Source organism: Mercenaria mercenaria, chromosome 17, assembly GCF_021730395.1.
Source record: "Mercenaria mercenaria strain notata chromosome 17, MADL_Memer_1, whole genome shotgun sequence".
Classification (NCBI taxonomy): domain Eukaryota; kingdom Metazoa; phylum Mollusca; class Bivalvia; order Venerida; family Veneridae; genus Mercenaria; species Mercenaria mercenaria.
Window position 1 is genome coordinate 11,763,063 of NC_069377.1, and position 19,135 is coordinate 11,782,197.

The window sequence follows — 19,135 nt, forward strand, 5'->3', positions numbered from 1 at the left end:
TTAGTTTAAACTCACCAATAAGTTTACTTTAACGTAAAAACTAACTTTCACACCAATGTTCAGCAAGTATATAACTAAGAAATAATTTATTGCAAAAGGGTGATTTAACACTATTTATGCACGATGGACGATTATATGTCGGGCGTAATAATTTATTTGTACGACGTTTTACCGTCTGAATGTATAAATAGTGTTAAAATACGGTTTTGCTATAAATTATTTCGATTCTAATATGCCCTTAATCTAGAACAGTAGATAAAATATAGTAACGCTCTTTCTTTGTCGCAACAAAAACATATCAGAATCGAAATATACGTCGTCCGCTGCACTCTCGTGAAATTATTACGCCCGACGTATAACCGCCCATCGTGTATAAATAGTGATAAATACGTATCATTGAAGAGAGAACAAAAAACTGTGTTAATATATATCATACTACTTAACCATATATTTTTTGCTCTAGAGACCTCACTTAATGTACACATATTGTGTAGAATTTTTGTACACAGGTTCATGCAAGACAATTTCTTTGGGTAAATGGGAGTATGGGATGCCGTAGTCCAACTCGTGACGTAATTATCACTTTCATTTCATTTCAGTCTGATATTACGTCCAACTCAGCCACGTCCGAACATAGGCGTAATCATTATTGACTAAAATATGAACATAAATTATAAGCTTCACAGTATGAAAAGCGAAATTTTAATTTACTGTAGGTAATACATTATCTCATGAACAGAAAGGTTATTTGACATGTTCTGCATTAAAAAAAACTATAGAAAAACAGCTATCGAATATATGCATGAACGTACAACATTTAGCACAGTGTGAAGAAGTCGTAGATTTCTACTCGATCTGTTCACGAAAGTTTATTTCTGGTGTTCCTGAAGGAACAAGCACATGAGAATATATAATATGAATGAAGGCATCGCCTAGCATGGGGATTTATCTTTTATACATCCACTTTCAACGAAATATTCAATACTCAAAAGAAAGTGAAACTTCGCTCTAACTGTCAAGTTTACATTTAGTGTCATCATACCTCTTACAGCGAATGTCATACTTTGCAAAATTATCGGGAAGCCGTGACGATGACGTCATTCACAGCGTTCTCGCACTTGCTTTAGGATTTCTTTCTTTGTTTGCACTCCACGCAGAAACTTGACGGCCTTTACACTTCCTTACTGTTTTAAAAGTATTTTAGTTGCATGTACAGTTTTCATTACGAAAAAAAAAGTAAAAGAATCATGTTGGCGCGTGTTAAGAATTTCTGTGACTGATTTGGGGTGCTCGGATGTTCATGCAGACAGCCAGTCTGCGGTGTGTACATAAAGCGGAACCGGAAAACATCGAAAACATTGCCTCAGTATATGCAAACAACAAAGACGAATAACTATATACGGACGTTACCGTCTCTAGGATTTTCATCCCCTATGAATCCCAATATCTGTTTTGTTTTCAAATTTTGTAATTTAACTTTAAATCGTAGTAAATTTACAAATAATACTGCGCTAATACATTTAGAATTCGCCCGAGACGTTGTGCTCATCTGGTACTGGTACCGGACTATGAATGAAATGCACCAATAGTGACGTAATAAAGCTGTGACGTCACCAATGGCGAAAAACAAATCGATAATGTAAGTCAGTGGGTGACTTTCTTCAGGTACTACGAAGTGCTCATGACATCACATATCGTACATTTCAAAAGACAAGCACATGAATAAATTTGCTATTCAGAAAATTCTTTCTTTTCACCATTAAATCATCATTATGCATGAAATTATGTCTGAAAGACTGAAGTAGAACAAGAATCTACCTCGATTACGCCGATTTTAAAAAGTCGTTGCTTGTGACTCTGTGGACGGACAGTCAGGGGGGGGGGGGGTAACTAGAATCGCGAACTGGGACTATGGATGCTTTTTTTTATAAAATTTTGTTCTCCAAACATATTAAATATTTTTACCCAAAATGACACTTTTAATCATTTATTTTACAAAATAAAAAATATATCTTCAAATCTTACACTTTATCATAGGACGTATTTCACATATGATTACAAAAACCGGTATTCAACTCCCATCGGATACGGAAAAATATTCAATGTTGGGATAATTTGTTTTAGTTGTGACGTCAAATATGTCATCAGAAATGACGTCATGATGGTGTCTCGACGTTCTATGCGTCAAACGTTCACCGTTTCAAATGAAAATTCAATCTAATATTATTGACAATTTTGGCTGATATAAAATCTATGTATTTAATAAACGGGCCTTTAAAACAGTACTTTGATCTGCAATGATGCCTCTAGCTCTCGTGGATTTTACCAGGTCGGATCACACTCGGTGCAATCACCTCGCTAAGAATCCAGGCCCGGTAAAATCTACTCGAGCCGAATACAACATCAAGACACTGTTACAATAACCCTACCTACATACATACAGTGCAACCTCTGTATTGCAACACCCTCTGGCAGATACAAATAGTGTCTGTTATGTAAAGGTTGTTGTTCTGGAGAGGTAAATTTGATAGTAGGTCTATATTCCAGCTTAGGGAAATTTTGATGATGTTGTTATAGAGAGGATTTTGCTTAAGAGAGAGCCGCTCTGGAGAGATTGCACTGTAGTTGAAAGGGTTAGCAAATTCGTACAAAAATTACCAGAGATCCAAAGTTTGTTTGCTTTACATGTTAGATAAAATTATCATTCCCTCCGGATCTTACTTTTTTCATTGCTACTTGGTGTATACTTTGTGAACGATATTTTTTATCTTTTTCTTAAACAGACAACTGTATTTTATAATCAAACAAAACTCTCAGGGAAAATGCATTGTAATTTTTTTTTCATTCTAGCAACAACAAAAGTAGATCTAAACTTTATTATAGATCTATGTAAAAACAGAATAAATAAACATATTCACAAATGCTCAAGGAATTATTGATTAAAGTTATCCTTGCTATGTCTATTTGATTAAAAATGTTTTCATTTCAAGTGGTTTGAAAGAAAAATTACCATGGAATATATTACTATCTTTAAACATGTTATGAAGCGTTACTGAACCGTTTCTAAATATTATAGACGGATTGAATTTCAAATATGGTCTGTTAATAGAAACGTCTCGACGTAACAATGTCATTGATAGTCCATCCAAATTAAATTCATCTCCTATTAAACACTTCATGTTTGCAATTATCATTTCACTAGGAATTTGACGATTTAGAAATGAGAATGACTTTTGACTGCATGCAAAGTTCGACTGAGTGAAGAATGTGTGAACTGGGTGTTGAATTAAATCATTTGTCATAACAGCTTCTAACGACGGTTGCAGCGTTTCTGCTTGACCGTCTTGCATAAAAAATAAAGATTTTTCAAGCTGGAAATACAGTTTAGTAAAAGTTGGTAAATTGTCATTTGTGTTCCCTGCGAATTCACGGACCGTTCCATCACTGTATGCTGTTACAACCCGGTCAATCATTATATCCAATGATCCTGAGTCCCTGCTCACAACACCATTAGGCTGAATAGAATGCACTGTGAGTCGTTGAAATCTATCTTGTATAACCGCCATAGAGGTCATTGGGTACACGTTTGCACCAAAAGATAAATGTTTTCTGAATGTTCTTTTCATGAGTTGTAAACCATTTGAATCCGTGTAGTACGTGTTTCTGTTCTCAATATTTGTTTTTACTCTTACGGCGAACTGACTTTCAAAATTGTTCGCAGCTGCTTTAGATAGATTATCGTGAATTTCCATCTGTACTCGTCTTCCATTCACACCATGTACGTTTTGAAGAACGTACTTCACCGTTACAAATTTGAAGAAGAATTCCACAGAGCAAAACGTTTTTCCATTAATGATACGATGCCACGAGTAGTCTTGTATAATTGTATATTTTCCAGAATCCGGAAAGGTATACGCATCACTAATTGGCGTGTAATGTAAGAGGTCAATTTGGAAAATGGAACATGTATTTTCTTTCTTTGAACACAACGTTAAAGGGATCCCCTTGCATATAGAACATGTCAAATTCATTTCATGAGTTTGACAAACAAAATACTGTTCCCCTTTCTTTGGAGTTTCTTCTTGTTTAATTGTCTTATCTGAATTTGTTACTATATTAAAAACAGAAATGCCTACTGGTGGAAGTTCTGATATAAATGTAACTTTCATAATATCTTTAAATATTTCAACATCAAAATCAAAACTGAAATCATTTCGGTCCTTGATTAAAACACTTCCTTTAGTTTTGATTGACACCGTAATAAGTTCCCTTCTTTTCTGAGTAAAAGAGTTGAATATAATTAACTTGGTTGTGTCACCACTGACGTTTAGCACAGCCTGTTTCGTTAATTCTTCCACTCTATCTCTGACAGTAGTAGGAAAAATAGAAATATTTACGACATCTCTTACTTTTCCTACTAGGTTGAAGTTTCCTTCTTTGTTAGGATGTTTGTATCGTAAAGCAGTATGTGTACAGCTGATATGTAATGCTATTTTCAGTAACTCTGACATCACTTCCTGTGACAAAATCAAAGCTGATGACAATCTTTGTTTGAAATCTTTCACTGTTTCCTCTTCTGCCGTTCCAGTTATTGCATCATGATGTTGAAATATATATAGCTGTCGTCTTGCATAAGTCAAATTCGACAAAAATATTTTGTATTCAGTCTTCTGCTTATTCAAACCTGGACCATTATAGACAAGAAATGACATTAAAAGATCTACCGCACGTACGGATTCCTGAAGTTCTCGTCCGAGACGTTTCATAAACTGGCGAGTGGTAAAATACCCGCTCCAATATTTCGGACCTCTTGTGTATGGAAAATAGTCACCTGCGGCCAAAGCGTATTGTATTTTATGCCGTTTGGTTTGTCTCATAACCTCTTCATAATATTTTTCTATTGTTCCAAATTGTATATGGACTTTAAAAGGTTTATAAGAGTTGATATATGCCATTAATATTTTCAGGTTTCTGTATTGATTTGTCCATTCTCCAGCGGTGTGGTAAAGAATATCGTTCCCTAGCGGAAGCAGTAGGACATTATGTAAGTAACCGTCACTTTTTATTTTCATTTGGGAAACAAGTACCTCTGCAAAATGGTGCACGTTCCAGTACGGCATGCCGTTCAGAAGTTTGGGGAGTTTAAATGACAGCTCATCAGGGTGCGGAAGCTTGAATGTTCTTAAGTCCAGTGACACGCAGACCATTTTGGCTGGTCCACAACTTCCTTTGAAGGAAAGATCATCAAATGGTTCAATCTGCAATGATAAACAATAAATAGCAAAGTATTTAACTGGTGTTACATTAGCTATTACTCAATATTTCTTTCAAGCGGACATCTGTGGCTGAACGAGAACACGACAAAATATGGCGCCAAAACGACAGAAAAATCTGTCGTGTCATTGCACTACTTTTATCGTGTTCTAGTGCTGTCCTGTCTTGGTGTTGTTGTGCCGGTAGGGACGCCAACACGACAATATGACAAAAATGATTTATCTTGCTGTCGTGTTTTCGTTCTGGCAGAGGTACCAACAAGACAGCATGCCATTGCAGAGAAGAGCCCGTGATCTATAATTAATCAACTGCTGATAAAAGACACCCATTCAAATTAATCAATGCGTCAAGGAGTGTTTTGCTGATCATTGATGTAGTAACTAAAGATCCTATTGCATTTATAGAGCCCCCAATCTATACCGTAGTTTCATTTACATATTTTTATATTTTTTTTTCTACACGTATCAATGAAATAGTCATTGAATAAAAAAGGTGATGCTATCGACATCTTTAAAACAAAATAATGGTAAAATCAATTTATATATAGATTTAATAAAAAATCTTTTTTTTTTCAGAAATATTCATTAATGATCAATATATCAGTTAGAAAAAACAGAAATGATACAAAATTCAACATATTTCATAAAATGAAAATGTTTTACGTTGAAATAGTAGAAGGTTTTCTGCATCTATTACGTAAAGGTAAGTATGGATAAGGTACGGTTTACGTCATTCTGATTAAAACCATCTCCTACGCATATTACTGGAGACAACCGATAGAAGGTCACGTTCAGGCGACCTTTCCGCTAACCAATCAGAAACTTGCTTTCTACATTTTTAAAGTGCAAGTAGGAATTTAAAAAATCTATATCCAATGTTCGATATGTGATTATTCTAAAGACGACCATATCTCGTAATTTCTAAATTCTGACATGATAAAATAATAATAAAGTAAACAGAAGATAGATATGGTGGAATCCACACCCAGGAAACAACACGTTATGGTCGATAAATGTGTTTTGTGCAGTTTGAAGGTTTATGCCGTTTTCAAAGTTAAGCCAGACGTTTGTTAAAACGAGTTGTCTGATAGGTTCAAATAAAATAAATTGGTTCAGGAAGATCGAGTAATTTAGTCAAATATCGTTGATTTTTTATCGATCAAATGTTGAAAGACGATGTTGGCACCGCTATCTTTGATGGATATCTAAACAAATGTTGTTGGTTGTTTTCTTTTCTAATATTTACAGACATTTCGTGAAGGACTGTGCTCGTTACATCGGCGAAAATGTATGATAACAGCATAGTAACACAAGCCGTTTCAAAAGAGAAATATTCCTTAAGCCTGCCTTCTTTTTTATATGCTGTATTTAGTACTGTTATTCAATTAACATACATTTTCGTGTATGACTGGATAGATTGAATAGCGATAAATCAAAAGTATCCAGGTAAAATTTGGGCAGTAATCCGGCATGCACTCTTCTCTGGGTCTTACAAAAGAAATAAGGAAAAAAATAAAGAAAGAAAAGAAAATGAAGACAAAAGAACTATCCAACCCACACCGGTTAGTTTGTAAACAGGTGTCAAAAATGGCAAAGACAGTCCGTAAAATTATTATAAAATATTAAGATCTTTGCGGAGATCCTTTGGAAGCATAGAACGCAACTAAGCAAACTAAAGTAAAGCACGAAAGAATTAAATGTTTACTGTCTGGGTTCTATCAGCCCAGCCTGGAATTTGCTTTGACCAGTAATAGGGATCTTAACCTTAGCATTTTGAGAACCCATGTTGTTGATATTTCAGTTCAGGTGTGTTTATGTCAACAAGCTCTGTGACTCACCATTGAAGTTAAATCGACCGTTGTAAAATGAAATGAAACAAAGTGCGCTCTTAATTATCACTCTAGGTCAAAGTCTTGGCTGTCTGAAGGATTTTACTCTTGAAACAAGTTATAACTTATCAATAGAGTGTATGGCATTAACGTCCCTGTAGTTTTGGGAGCTGTTAGTAACGGTAGAAGGACGGCTGAATTAAATGAAACATTATCCTCTATGTATACCCTCAATGCCAAGGAAAACGTTTAATGAGATAGGAGGTGTGTTAGAGGGGTATCACAGGAAAAAGGCAGATCAAGGCAGGAGCGCAAGAAAACAGCTAGGCAACTTAAAGAAATGACTTTCACCCAATCACCACGGAGTGACATTCATAATTTTCCTCCAGTAAAAATATATGAATTGCAGTGAATAGTGGTAGAATGAAATCTTTCCCGAAATGAATGTTATCAGGTTTCCTGCATAACCATTACATCGTAAATGAGCTGCGCCATGAGAAAACCAACAAAGTGGTTTTGCGACAAGCATGGATCCAGACCAGCTTGCGCATCCGCGCAGTCTGGTCAGGATCCATGCTGTTCGCTGACGGTTTCTCTAATTGCAATAGGCTTTGAAAGCAAACAGCATGGATCCTGACTAGACTGCGCGGATGCGCAGGCTGGTCTCGATTCATGCTGGTCGCAAACGCACTATGTTGGTTATCTCATGGCGCGGCTCAAATATGTTATCCGCTGTTTCGTCTCTGTTACCTATAACAAATTAATACATGTTCTTCTTTTTGTTTCTGTTTTTTAAATGTCTTAAATGTCTGCTTTTAAAATCATATTGACTGCTAATAGATGGTGAATGACTTGATATATACATATATATTAGGAATGTTTTTTTTTTTTAATTATTTTTCATTTCAGACATACCATATTTTTCTACTGTTGCCTTGATATCAACAAACAAGCATAATTCGGCAGCTGACAAATATGTAAGTCCATGCAGCTTTTGTCCAAGACAAATTCCATGCATGTACTATGTACAATTATCGACTTTTTCATAGGTTGATATCAGGATTTATCAACCCTCAAAAAGTTATATTCACGCCTTCGGCGAGGTGAATATAACTTTTTGAGGTTCGGCGAGGTGAATATAACTTTTTGAAGGTTGATAAATCCTGATATCAACCTATGAAAAAGTCAATAATTGTTTTATTACATGAATAGATGCATAGTCAGTCTTGTTATTATAATTGTATCTTTAATAAAGAAATACGGAATAAAAATGAACAAGTTCAAGAAACATCAATTTAATAAATATGTTTTTCTAATCATGTACATAAATATAATATGTAACTAAAACAACACTTTCCCAGCAGATTTAAATGTCAATTTTTAAAATAAGGAGATTTTAAAGTTACTTTTTCACATGAAAAGTCCATTTCAACACTTTCCCAGCAGATTTATATATTTTAAAGTTACTTTTTTCTACATTTCTATATAGACTGGTGTCTACGGTCTTCAGAATTTTTTACAATTTGGTACCCTGAGTTAGTTTTTCACATTGAAATTGATGTTAATATTTGAACAACCATGGAATACTGGCATTGGAAAGTTACATGGTCCGGCAGAATACAGAAACTGTTGACGAGTAAAATTGTATGTAGTGTCTACATTTCTACATAGACTGGTGTCCACGGTCTTCAGAATTTCATCCAGATCGGTGTCATCAGTGTTGAGATCAGTTACTAAGTTATCAAACTGTGAATCTGAAAGAGGAACCAGTTCAGTGTTCAAAGGAGTGATTTCATTTTCTTTGTTTTCATTCCTGGTTTCAACCTTTTTTTCTTTTATTTGGTTTCTTAAACTTTCCGATATAGTGTCCGACATTTTCCTTTTGATGTTTGGTGTATTGTAGCCGGTGTATGTCTTCAAAGAAGATTCAGGCTTTATGACCAGTTACACTTGTAATGTGACGACCCGCAAACTCATTACTGTCAAGAATATGAACAGTACTAGACCTAAGAGAATGATAAGTATAATGTTTCGAAAGCCCGGCTTTAGAACTTATAGTTGGCATCATGTCACCAATGGCATTGTGGCCAAGCGGCGCGTTACTGTACCAATTTACAGGGCTCTCTCTCCTTTATTCGGGCGCTGAAACAGTCTGTTACATTTCGGGTTCAGGTGTCTTTTGTATTTCATGAAAGATTTGACTGGACACAGTGGATCATCTGAAAAAGATAAGAATAAAACTCAGTAAACTTCTTTCATAAGAATTGAGATTAATTATATCTCTCGTGTATCATTTGTCAATTAGATACATGTAATCTGTTGTCGCAACAGGCTCGTAAAATAAAAATTGAGATTTAATGCACACCATTTTATAAGATCTATCTAATAAAATTTCCACTAGGTTTCATTTATAAAAAAAATTGTTTCCGATAATATGCATCAAAAAAAGGGTATGTAGGTCGGAAATTTTTTAAGAATGGATTTTTTTTACAATGAAGAAATAACAACAGTTACTACCCTTAGAAAAGTATAAAGGGTAGAATGCACTTTAGCGGTTCCCGGAAGTTTACAATGCGCATGCGCAGCAAGTTGGGGGTGTGTGGTAAACCAGGGGTGTCGGGGCGGCAGCCCCAAACATATTCATCTCAAAATAAAGTTACCCCTTTTAACTTTTGATATATAAGACATTATTAAACTACTATTATTATAGGGATCGCTAAAGTGCAAGTGCTCCAGTATAAAAATAGTGAAAATGTCCACAAAAAAATCCAACGCCATTAAAACATTTGTGACAAATTTTTACGGTAGTTCGGGATACCGAAAAACAACGAATAATTTTTTTAGGCCTTATATTCAGTGAGATTTTTTGTTTTTTTTACATACCGGTTTTTGCATACATCCTGCCATCAGCACTGTTTGGATCATTCTGGTGATTTTTTGTCTGCTCGTCTTTTGTCAGATAAATGAAGACGCGCCCATCTGAATCGGTTGTAGCTGCAAAGTCACCAACTGTTAGTTCATGTATATTTTCTCTGCCTCTTCTACCAAAATACAGCATTATACCAACATATACTTTTTGTTGAAGTTTAACATTGTCATTAGTGTCAAAATATTCATAAAGTTTCTTCAGGTCAGACTCTCTTCTGTTGGTGGATAATGTGTAATTGCCCCTTTTCCTTCATGTTTCAAATCTATGGCCACAGCTTTAAAAAGTTTCTGAGAGACTTGAAATGCAGAGTCTTTGATAATGTCCACATTTTTGGTGAGCGAAATATGCCTGTTAAGTCCATATCGTAAAGAATACAGACTATATTTTTGGTATTTTTCACCATTTTCTTGTCGAACCTCCACGTAAAATTTTGACAGAGTATCATCAAGCACTTCATTGCTGTAGTTTTCAAAGGTTTCCGGCAAATTCCTGACTCTAAGGTATTGTCTAAATATTTTAACAGCATTATTTGTTGATCTCCGTGTGTTTTTAGCATCCTTTTCTTCTAATATCCTTCTAAATTCTTGTTCATCAACTGTCAGGAATCTTTCCAGCGTTCTTTTGTCGACATTTTTGTTTAGATTGGTTTCATGATTGCGTATTGAAGCCGGTTTTTGATTGGCTGAACACCAAGGAACGTCTCATTTAATTGGACGATTGAAATTGGAAATATTGCCGTCTATTTTTAGACCAGATCAGGTTCATATTGGTTTTTCAAGCACCTATTTCGATCTTTTTTTATTATCGTACTATTTATAACCCAAGATAAGTTGATATGATTTGTACTCATTACTTTTTGAACCGTTTTCAGCCAGTCAGAGAAACAATAGAATACAGTCATGTAATATAATATTACACATGTACATTATTTATAAGATACACATTACTGCATTGATGAATTCTCTGTTTTAACATCAAGTGAATGTAGTGTGTAGTAATATTTTGGTTCCTGGGCTGTTGCATGGCTATTTTCAGTGCTTTATACTGCTACAAAACTTTTAGGGGCTTTGTTATAGTGTTGACTGAGCCTTATGAAATCTGTATGGTGCAAACTCCTTCATTTTGCGTCATCAATTTAAATTTAAAATTTGAAAATTTGCAAATGTGCCTGATACAAAATCATAAATATGCAGACATATTATGTTTTTGCTATCTGATTTAATGCACTGCATTAAAATGTCGATGAGGGCAATCTTTTTTATTCAAATATCCATCAAGAATAAGTTGTGTCTGTTACTCATTGAATGGAAACTTGGAATATATATTATATGTCCTTCTAAATGGTATAGTTATTTGTTTAAATTTTGACTTCATTTTATTTGTTATTATTAATGAAGTCAAACAAATAAAAACATAGAAACTGTCCATACGGCCGACAAAACAAGTGTGGTGGTAAATTTGTTGACACATCTGGAATTTCTCACGGATTGCATTAGAAAAGAAAACGGACATTCACTGGAAGGCGAATTCAGCATGAACGGGTTGATTATGGGGATATCAGGGAAATCCAGTGGTACAACAAAATTAATAAAGGTATTGGTTGAATGTAAAAAAAAGCTACATGTGTAACATGTAACAACACACTTGACTCAAATCAACTGAAATAAGATATTTTGGCAGTTATGTTACTGAAAAAATAAGGTCCACCTGAAACTATTTAATCTGTGCAAGATCTACGGCTCTCAAGGTATTAAGTTCGGTTTCCCAGGCGTGACGTGTGTTCTCCTTGACAATTTGATAAAAGACATTGTGTCTGACAAAAAATCCACTTCCCCACTACTGATTCCTATGGAGAGGCAGGTATTTACGAAGAAAACGTTAGTTCTGGTATAACATCCAGGCATACTGGTTATATTAACAACTTGTCATTAAATAAATAATAAATGAAATAGCGGGCGCTAAACCAAAATTAAACAAACGAAAAACGTAACTTTTAGGACAACGTTCAGTTTAAAATATACAACATAAAGTCGGTTCTAACGGTTTAATGTCGATAACACAAAATATGGTAACAAAGTACAGGAATATGACGTAGGATGTAACCTATCCGAACAGTTTAATAGTAACGAAAAGAGGCCTATAATCGCTGCCCTTGAACTGGCATGTACAAACATTCTTTTTTGAACTGAAATTAGTACTAATGACAAGGTTATTCCCTTAATAGGACATTGATATAATCACAATGAAGTCTTCCGTGCGAAACCAAAAATTGTAAACCATTTAACTAATTGACATAAGGCTTTTCGCTTATTTAATGAATATTTCGATTCAAATAATAAAAGTTGTGTTTAAAGCAGACGATTTTACGGTATGCACGAGAACAGCTAAATTTGTAATCGCTAATTTATTTCAAAATTTCAATTTAAATAAAAAAAAGTGTGTTTAAAGCAGACGATTTTAAGGTATGCACAAGAACAGCTAAATGCATGCCTTTGATTAATAAAGCAAACAAGCTCATGTTCATCATGGAAAAAATAGTTTTAACCCTTACCCTGCTAAATTTCTAAAATGAACTTGTCCCTCTTCCAATATGGACAGTGCTATTAACTGTTAAAAGGTGTGATTACCAAACAGATACTGGCTGAATATCGAACAGTGCATATCATGATCAGACTGCACGGATATAAAAAGATACTGGCTGAATAGCGAACAGTGCATATCATGATCAGACTGCACGGATGTACAGGCTGATCATGATCTACACTGGTCGCAAAGGCAGAACCAATCGTGTCAATGTGGATTACATGCATTTGCTGCATTTAAAATGAGTAAGTCCGATACATGATGGCCAGACATTTCTTATTCCACCACCCTAGTTAACATTAACTGAACGCCTATACATTAATTAAGGTATCCGGTCCAAAAATAAACAAGTTCTATTCAACAGTGCTATTAAAATATATGGAATATTAAAGCATGGTGTTGGTATCATTTGAATGTGTATTGTCTACTGAAAAAGGAAAATATAAATAACATGACAAAAAGCATTTTAACGCAGTTAATAATTTTTGAGTCGCCCCCTGACAACATTTTCGGTAACTTTATGATGCCCCCTTTATTTTGCGTTTCAAGATTCAGTCGCCATTTCTTGCAGTAGAAGGAAACAGAACATTTTGTGGATCGCGTTTTTCCACCATCTTTCCCCTACCACCAGTGTACAGTAATAGGTAACATAAGCAAGGAATACCGTAAATAAAAGAAAATTCTTAACCGTAAGCGGGTGGAAAAAACAAAAATCGCAAGAAAAAACTCGATCCACAAAATGTTCTGTTTCCTTCTGCTGCAAGAAATGGCGACTAAATCTTGAAACGTAAAACAAAGGGGGCATCATAAAGTTACCGAAATTGTTGTCAGGGGGCGACTCAAAATTTATTAAATGCGATAAAATGCTTTTGAATATTCCCTTCCACCTCCTGCATTGCAAATACTAATTACAGTACTGTAGATTGCGATATTGGGTGTGAGTTCATATATGTTCCAAAATGATGGAAATAAACCACCAAAACAGCATGAGTGAAAATGGCATTTATTTCCCTAAATGACGATTAACTAAAATATAAAGATATACTAATCTTATATGTAATTATAAAGCAGTTGAATTTTTTGCCACTTCTAAAAACACATAGGTGGGCTACAAAAACCGCCATCAGCAATGACATTGCGCGCCCAACCGAACTTACTATAAAGTTTTCAATGATACTTCAACAGAAGTTAAATTGTAAAATTTATCATTTTTCGCAGTTAAAATAAACATGACGGTAATGATTCGTGCATATTATTATGGTAATCGTATTTGACAATTCTTAATCAGCAGACAGAACTCTTAAATCCCTACCATGCTGGACACGATTGGTTCTGCCTTTGCGACCAGTGTAGAGCATGATCAGCCTGCACATCCGTGCAGTCTGATCGCAATCTGTACTATTCGCTAGCACCATTTTTAACAGATAATGGTATTGACCAAATTGGAAGATGAACAAGTTCATAATAGAAATTTAGCTTCTTAAGGGTTAAATGATATATGTTACTACGAGGATTATTCAAATATGAATGCATCTAAGCACATAAAAATGTGTCCTTCAAGTTGATAGATTTCAATGAAAATTTTATTTGGTCCTCTCGAAGTATTCACCTCCAACAGATATACAAAGTTTCAGTCTTCTAATCCAATCCTTGAAGGCATTTTCATAGTCTTTTCTAGGTATACTATGAAGACACTGGAATATTGCAGAACCGAGGTGTTTGCGCTGCACAAATTTTCGACCAGAATGCTATTTTTGGAGCCTTGAGAACAAAAAGAAGTCACACGGGGCAAGGTCAGGCGAATAAGATAAGGAGGTTGAGGGAGCACAACACAGCCTTTTCCTGTTTCAGAATTTCAAAGTACAATAGACGCCTTGTGCGATGACGCATTGTCATGTAGCAATCTGACATTGACCAAACTAGTTGCGGGTCTTCGATTTTTGAAATATTTCTTCAGTTTTCGAAGAACTTTAGTCTTGTAAAACTCCGCACTTACGGATTTGCCTTTAGGTACAGCAACCTGAATGGCATGACCCCGAGTTGTGAAGAATATGGCATACATTACCTTCTTGACACTCATGGTCCGCTTTGCAATGCATGGTCTTTTGCCAGACTTTGATGCCCATATTTTGTTCTGAATCTTTCGTTTGGGCTCAAAAATGTGAATCCATGTCTCGTCACCAGTGACGACATTTGCGAAAGACCGTGCGTTGTAATTTGGAAACTGTTTAAGCAATAATTTTGCGCATTGCACGCGTGCCTTTTTCTGCTCATCTGTCAACAGATGGGGAATCCATCTAGCACAGATTTTTCTCATTTTCAAATTACGTTTCAGAATTGTATGAGCTGCTCCTAATGAGATGCCAACCATACTAGCTATTTGCATAGTGGTGTATCTTGCATCAGTAGCAACTATTTCTTTCACTCTAGCAACCATCTTGGCAAACGTTGCTGTTTTCGGCCGACGGCCATGTGGTGCATCTTCTGTTGAAACTTACCCACATTTGAATTTCTTAAACCAACGAATAACTGTCGAAAAAGACATTTCATTATGCCCATAAACATTATTATTTCGTCAAAAATGTCTTTACACCCTATGCCAAGAATACAACGATTCTTAATATGGGACCATATTTCAACGGCGTATGCTGACCTTCTTCCAACCATTTTTGTATTAGTATACTCGGGTAAGCAATGTTTAGCGAGCGATAGACACAGCTAAAGTGAACGGATTTTAATGGGTGTGGTATTAATGTAAAACTAACATGTTTATTTACCCAATAATCTTAATTTCCTCGTGATTTTCACATTATTGAGCGAGAAAACCTTCTAGATGCAATTATATTTGAACAATCCTCGTAGTATCAGATATTCGATATTCCTATTGATTATGTAAATCAGATAAACCTTTTATACACTGTGACTCATAGTAACAAAGTATGAATTTGAATCCTATATTTTAAACTATATGAAGAGTTTTAGATTCATATAGAGTTGTTTTTTTTATATTTCTCGTACATATGCAATTCAGACAGGAAAAGTCTAAAACTGAAATTGAATTTCTTCCTTTGTCAAATTAAAAAAAATACGTAATGGTTAATGGTTTTTTCGTTTCTCAATTCTTTGAGAAGAATTCACTTGTAAACAAAAAGATGAAATTATATATTTTGTTATCATAATTTCTTTATTATACTGATCACGTGATATGCTGGATTTTATTTCCTAACGGGTTATATATAAAAGTTGTAATATTGAAATTCCTATTGAAACGTATAATCGTTTGAGTTCTTAAGGCAAAAAGTACTTACATGGATAAATGTATCCTCGTCCCCCGTTTTGTCCGAAAGCTGCCGATTGTAGAATTCTAGCAGTCTGTGCTGTCTAAAATACTTCTTTGTCCCTTTATGTAAATGATTCAAAAATGTGATTTTTATACCGGCCACACTCCTTATGTAATTCACAGATGCAGATGATCCAAACTGGTCCATATTAAAAGATACTTTTGGAAACACGCCCAAATGTTGTCGTATCCAATAGTAACCTTCTATGAGTTGATCTAAATAGGCAAAGTAGTGTGTGATACATTCGTCCGCCGACACCCATGCTCCCAGGGCGATTTCAAACCGTCCAGATTGCACAAGTAGTTTTAGCTCGTTTCTAGTTTCACTGTTCTGTTCATTCCACCATCGTTCAAGAAAACATGTATCAGTCCATATGAATGTCAGATCTTTATATTTTGTCAGTTTCTGGACAGCTAAAGATAATACCTTTTTCGCCCTAAAGTTGTAGTAATCTTCTAATGTATGTCTATAACCTGGATCGTTATGTGAATGTAAAAGAACAAAAACTGACAATTTATCGTTAATCAACTCCTCCGACTTGCTTCTGTTTGGGTACAAAACAGATGGACCCTCTGAATCGATTTGCAAGAAATCTCCGCGGCCTGGAAAATGTTTCAAAATATCCAAAACTGAATTCCACGTCCAGTTTATGCCCATTTCAAAATTCCATCTTGGATTTGATTTTACATTGTTATTAGATAAAATAATGTCCACGGGGTTAAAGACTGTACTTCTATCGGTATGTTTTGTAAAAGTTATTAAAAATACAAAAACATTGGTACAAAAAATACCAGCAGTCGAACAAGTCGAACAATAAATTTATTCATTCTTTACTGCACAAATTAAAATATCTAACTACATTCATAGCCACCTCGATAGAGCATATGCATGTGTGTATTGACCTGTCAAAAAATGGACCCAGCTTTTGTTCTGTTCGAGCCTATATAAGATTAACATGAAAGCCGGGAACATGTTTTGACAAGTCAGTTAAATAGCACAAATAATAATGTTTATGGGCAAAGTGTGTTGAAATAATTCAAACATAATGACAGTCTTAAATTACTCCAAACGTAAAATATATTGATTATACTGATATTGAATATGAATGCGAACTAATCTAGTGATGTCTTTGTTTCGAATAAAAGGTGGCCTGAAAACATTGTAAATGATACACGCAGTAGACGGTGAGAGTTGTATACTGGCCGTCTTATGTTTCATACCTTAAACCTTCAATTAAATTGCAGGGGGTTTTTTTTCTTTTTTTTTTTTTTTTTTTTTTTTTTTTTGGAGTGTGGGGGGGGGGGGGGGTATTTTTTTCAAGATTAAATGATGTATAACTGCCTGAAATCAATATTGTTTTTGTAAGGGATATACTTTTATACTTTAATATTGTCTGTAAGAATTGGCTTGGTACTCATTAATCTTCGCAAATATTTTCGGACGTTTTCGTTATATTACGCGATATTTGTATCCTGAAAATATCTACACTTCTGTGCACGTTAAAATGGGTTCGAATTCAATTAATTAAGTCATTCATGGCTCTAAGAATGGGTTTGGGATGTTCTGTGTTTCCGGGAAATGTACACGTACCTTTTATCTTTTAGTATTGTGCTTTAAGTTTTCCCTTTTCTGCTTGAAGAGAACGTAAGAGTTTAAGGCATATACACTACGGTTAGTGGCCGATAGCCAGATGTCATATAAGACATACAATGTGGTGATAAAAGGAAAGACTAAATTATAGTTAATTAATCTTATATCACAGGAAAATTGCAGACTTACATCCCTTGATGAAAACGACGGGTCAAAAACGCGTTCATCTCGCTAAGGTTACTGGTCGTTCCAGTGCGATGTTTCTGCTTCAAGATGTCTCTGTTTTCCTCTAGTCAAAGTTACTAGCAGTTCCAATGCGATGGTTCTGTTTCCAGATGTGTCTGTTTTCCTCTAGCTAAGGTTACTGGTCGTTCCAGTGCGATGTTTCTGTTTCCAGATGTGTCTGTTTTCCTCTAGCTAAGGTTACTGGTCGTTCCAGTGCGATGTTTCTGCTTCCAGATGTGTCTGTTTTCCTCTAGCCAAAGTTATTGGCAGTTCCAATGCGATGGTTCTGTTTCCAGATGTGTCTGTTTTCGTCCAGCTAAGGTTACTGGTCGTTCCAGTGCGATGTTTCTGCTTCCAGATGAGTCTGTTTTCCTCTAGTCAAAGTTACTAGCAGTTCCAATGCGATGGTTCTGTTTCCAGATGTGTCTGTTTTCCTCTAGCCAAAGTTACTAGCAGTTCCAATGCGATGGTTCTGTTTCCAGATGTGTCTGTTTTCCTCTAGCTAAGGATACTGGTCGTTCAAGTGCGATGTTTCTGCTTCCAGATGTGTCTGTTTTCCTCTAGCCAAAGTTACTAGCAGTTCCAATGCGATGGTTCTGTTTCCAGATGTGTCTTTTTTCCTTTAGCTAAGGTTACTAGCTGTTCCAATACCATGGTTCTGTTTCCAGATGTGTCTGTTTTTCTCTACATAAGGTTACTTGTCGTTCAAGCGCGATGTTTCTGCTTCCAGATGTGTCTGTTTTTCTCTAGATAAGGTTACTGGTCGTTCCAGTGCGATGTTTCTTTTTCCAGATGTCTCTATTTTCCTCTAGCTAAAGTTACTGGCAGTTCCAATGCGATGGTTCTGTTTCCAGATGTCTCTGGTTTTCTCTAGCCAAGGTTACTGACCATTCCAGTGCAATGTTTCTGTTTCCAGATATGTCTGTTTTCCTCTACCTAAGGTTACAGACCGTTCCAATGCGATGTTTCTTTTTCAAAATGTCTCTGTTTTCCTCTAGCCAAAGTTACTAGCAGTTCCAATGTGATGATTCTGTTTCCAGATGTCTCTGTTTTTCTCTAGCCAAGGTTACTTGCCGTTCCAATGCGATGTTTCCGTTTTCAGATGTCTCTGTTTACCTCTAGCCAAAGTTACTGGCCGTTCCAATGCGATGTTTCAGATGTCTTTTAATGTGTCAACTATTTCTAATCTGTCTCCGCTTTTATACACACCTTTGTTACACCACATAATCGGCTCTTAACGCTATCTAGTGCTCTTTACAAAACTGCAGGCGTGCCTAATATGTTGCAACGCTGCATTCTATTTTTAGTTTAGTTTATACTAATTATTTTAAGTCGGTTGTGAAGCTATATTAATCGCACTTCACA

At 35.4% G+C, this 19,135-nt stretch overlaps 1 protein-coding gene across 1 annotated transcript; it reads right to left on the bottom strand.

The window, feature by feature from the left end:
• Positions 1 to 1,971: 1,971 nt before the first annotated feature.
• On the bottom strand, positions 1,972 to 17,212 carry LOC123537102 (alpha-mannosidase 2-like). Its single transcript, XM_045320664.2, has 2 exons — positions 15,923 to 17,212; positions 1,972 to 5,258 (listed from the first exon to the last, which is right to left on the bottom strand). The coding sequence occupies exons 1-2, from the start codon at positions 16,610 to 16,612 to the stop codon at positions 2,961 to 2,963; spliced, it is 2,988 nt and encodes a 995-aa protein (XP_045176599.2). The 5' UTR covers positions 16,613 to 17,212; the 3' UTR covers positions 1,972 to 2,960.
• Between the last annotated feature and the right edge of the window lie 1,923 nt (positions 17,213 to 19,135).

What these genes read in the sequence shown, in the direction of transcription:
- LOC123537102 (XM_045320664.2), bottom strand. Translation starts at nt 16,612, where the DNA reads ATGGGCATAAACTGGACGTGGAATTCAGTTTTGGATATTTTGAAACAT. An exon ending in ACGAGGATACATTTATCCAT is followed by an intron (nt 5,259 to 15,922) that starts GTAAGTACTTTT and finishes TTATCATTGCAG; the next exon opens with ATTGAACCATTTGATGATCT.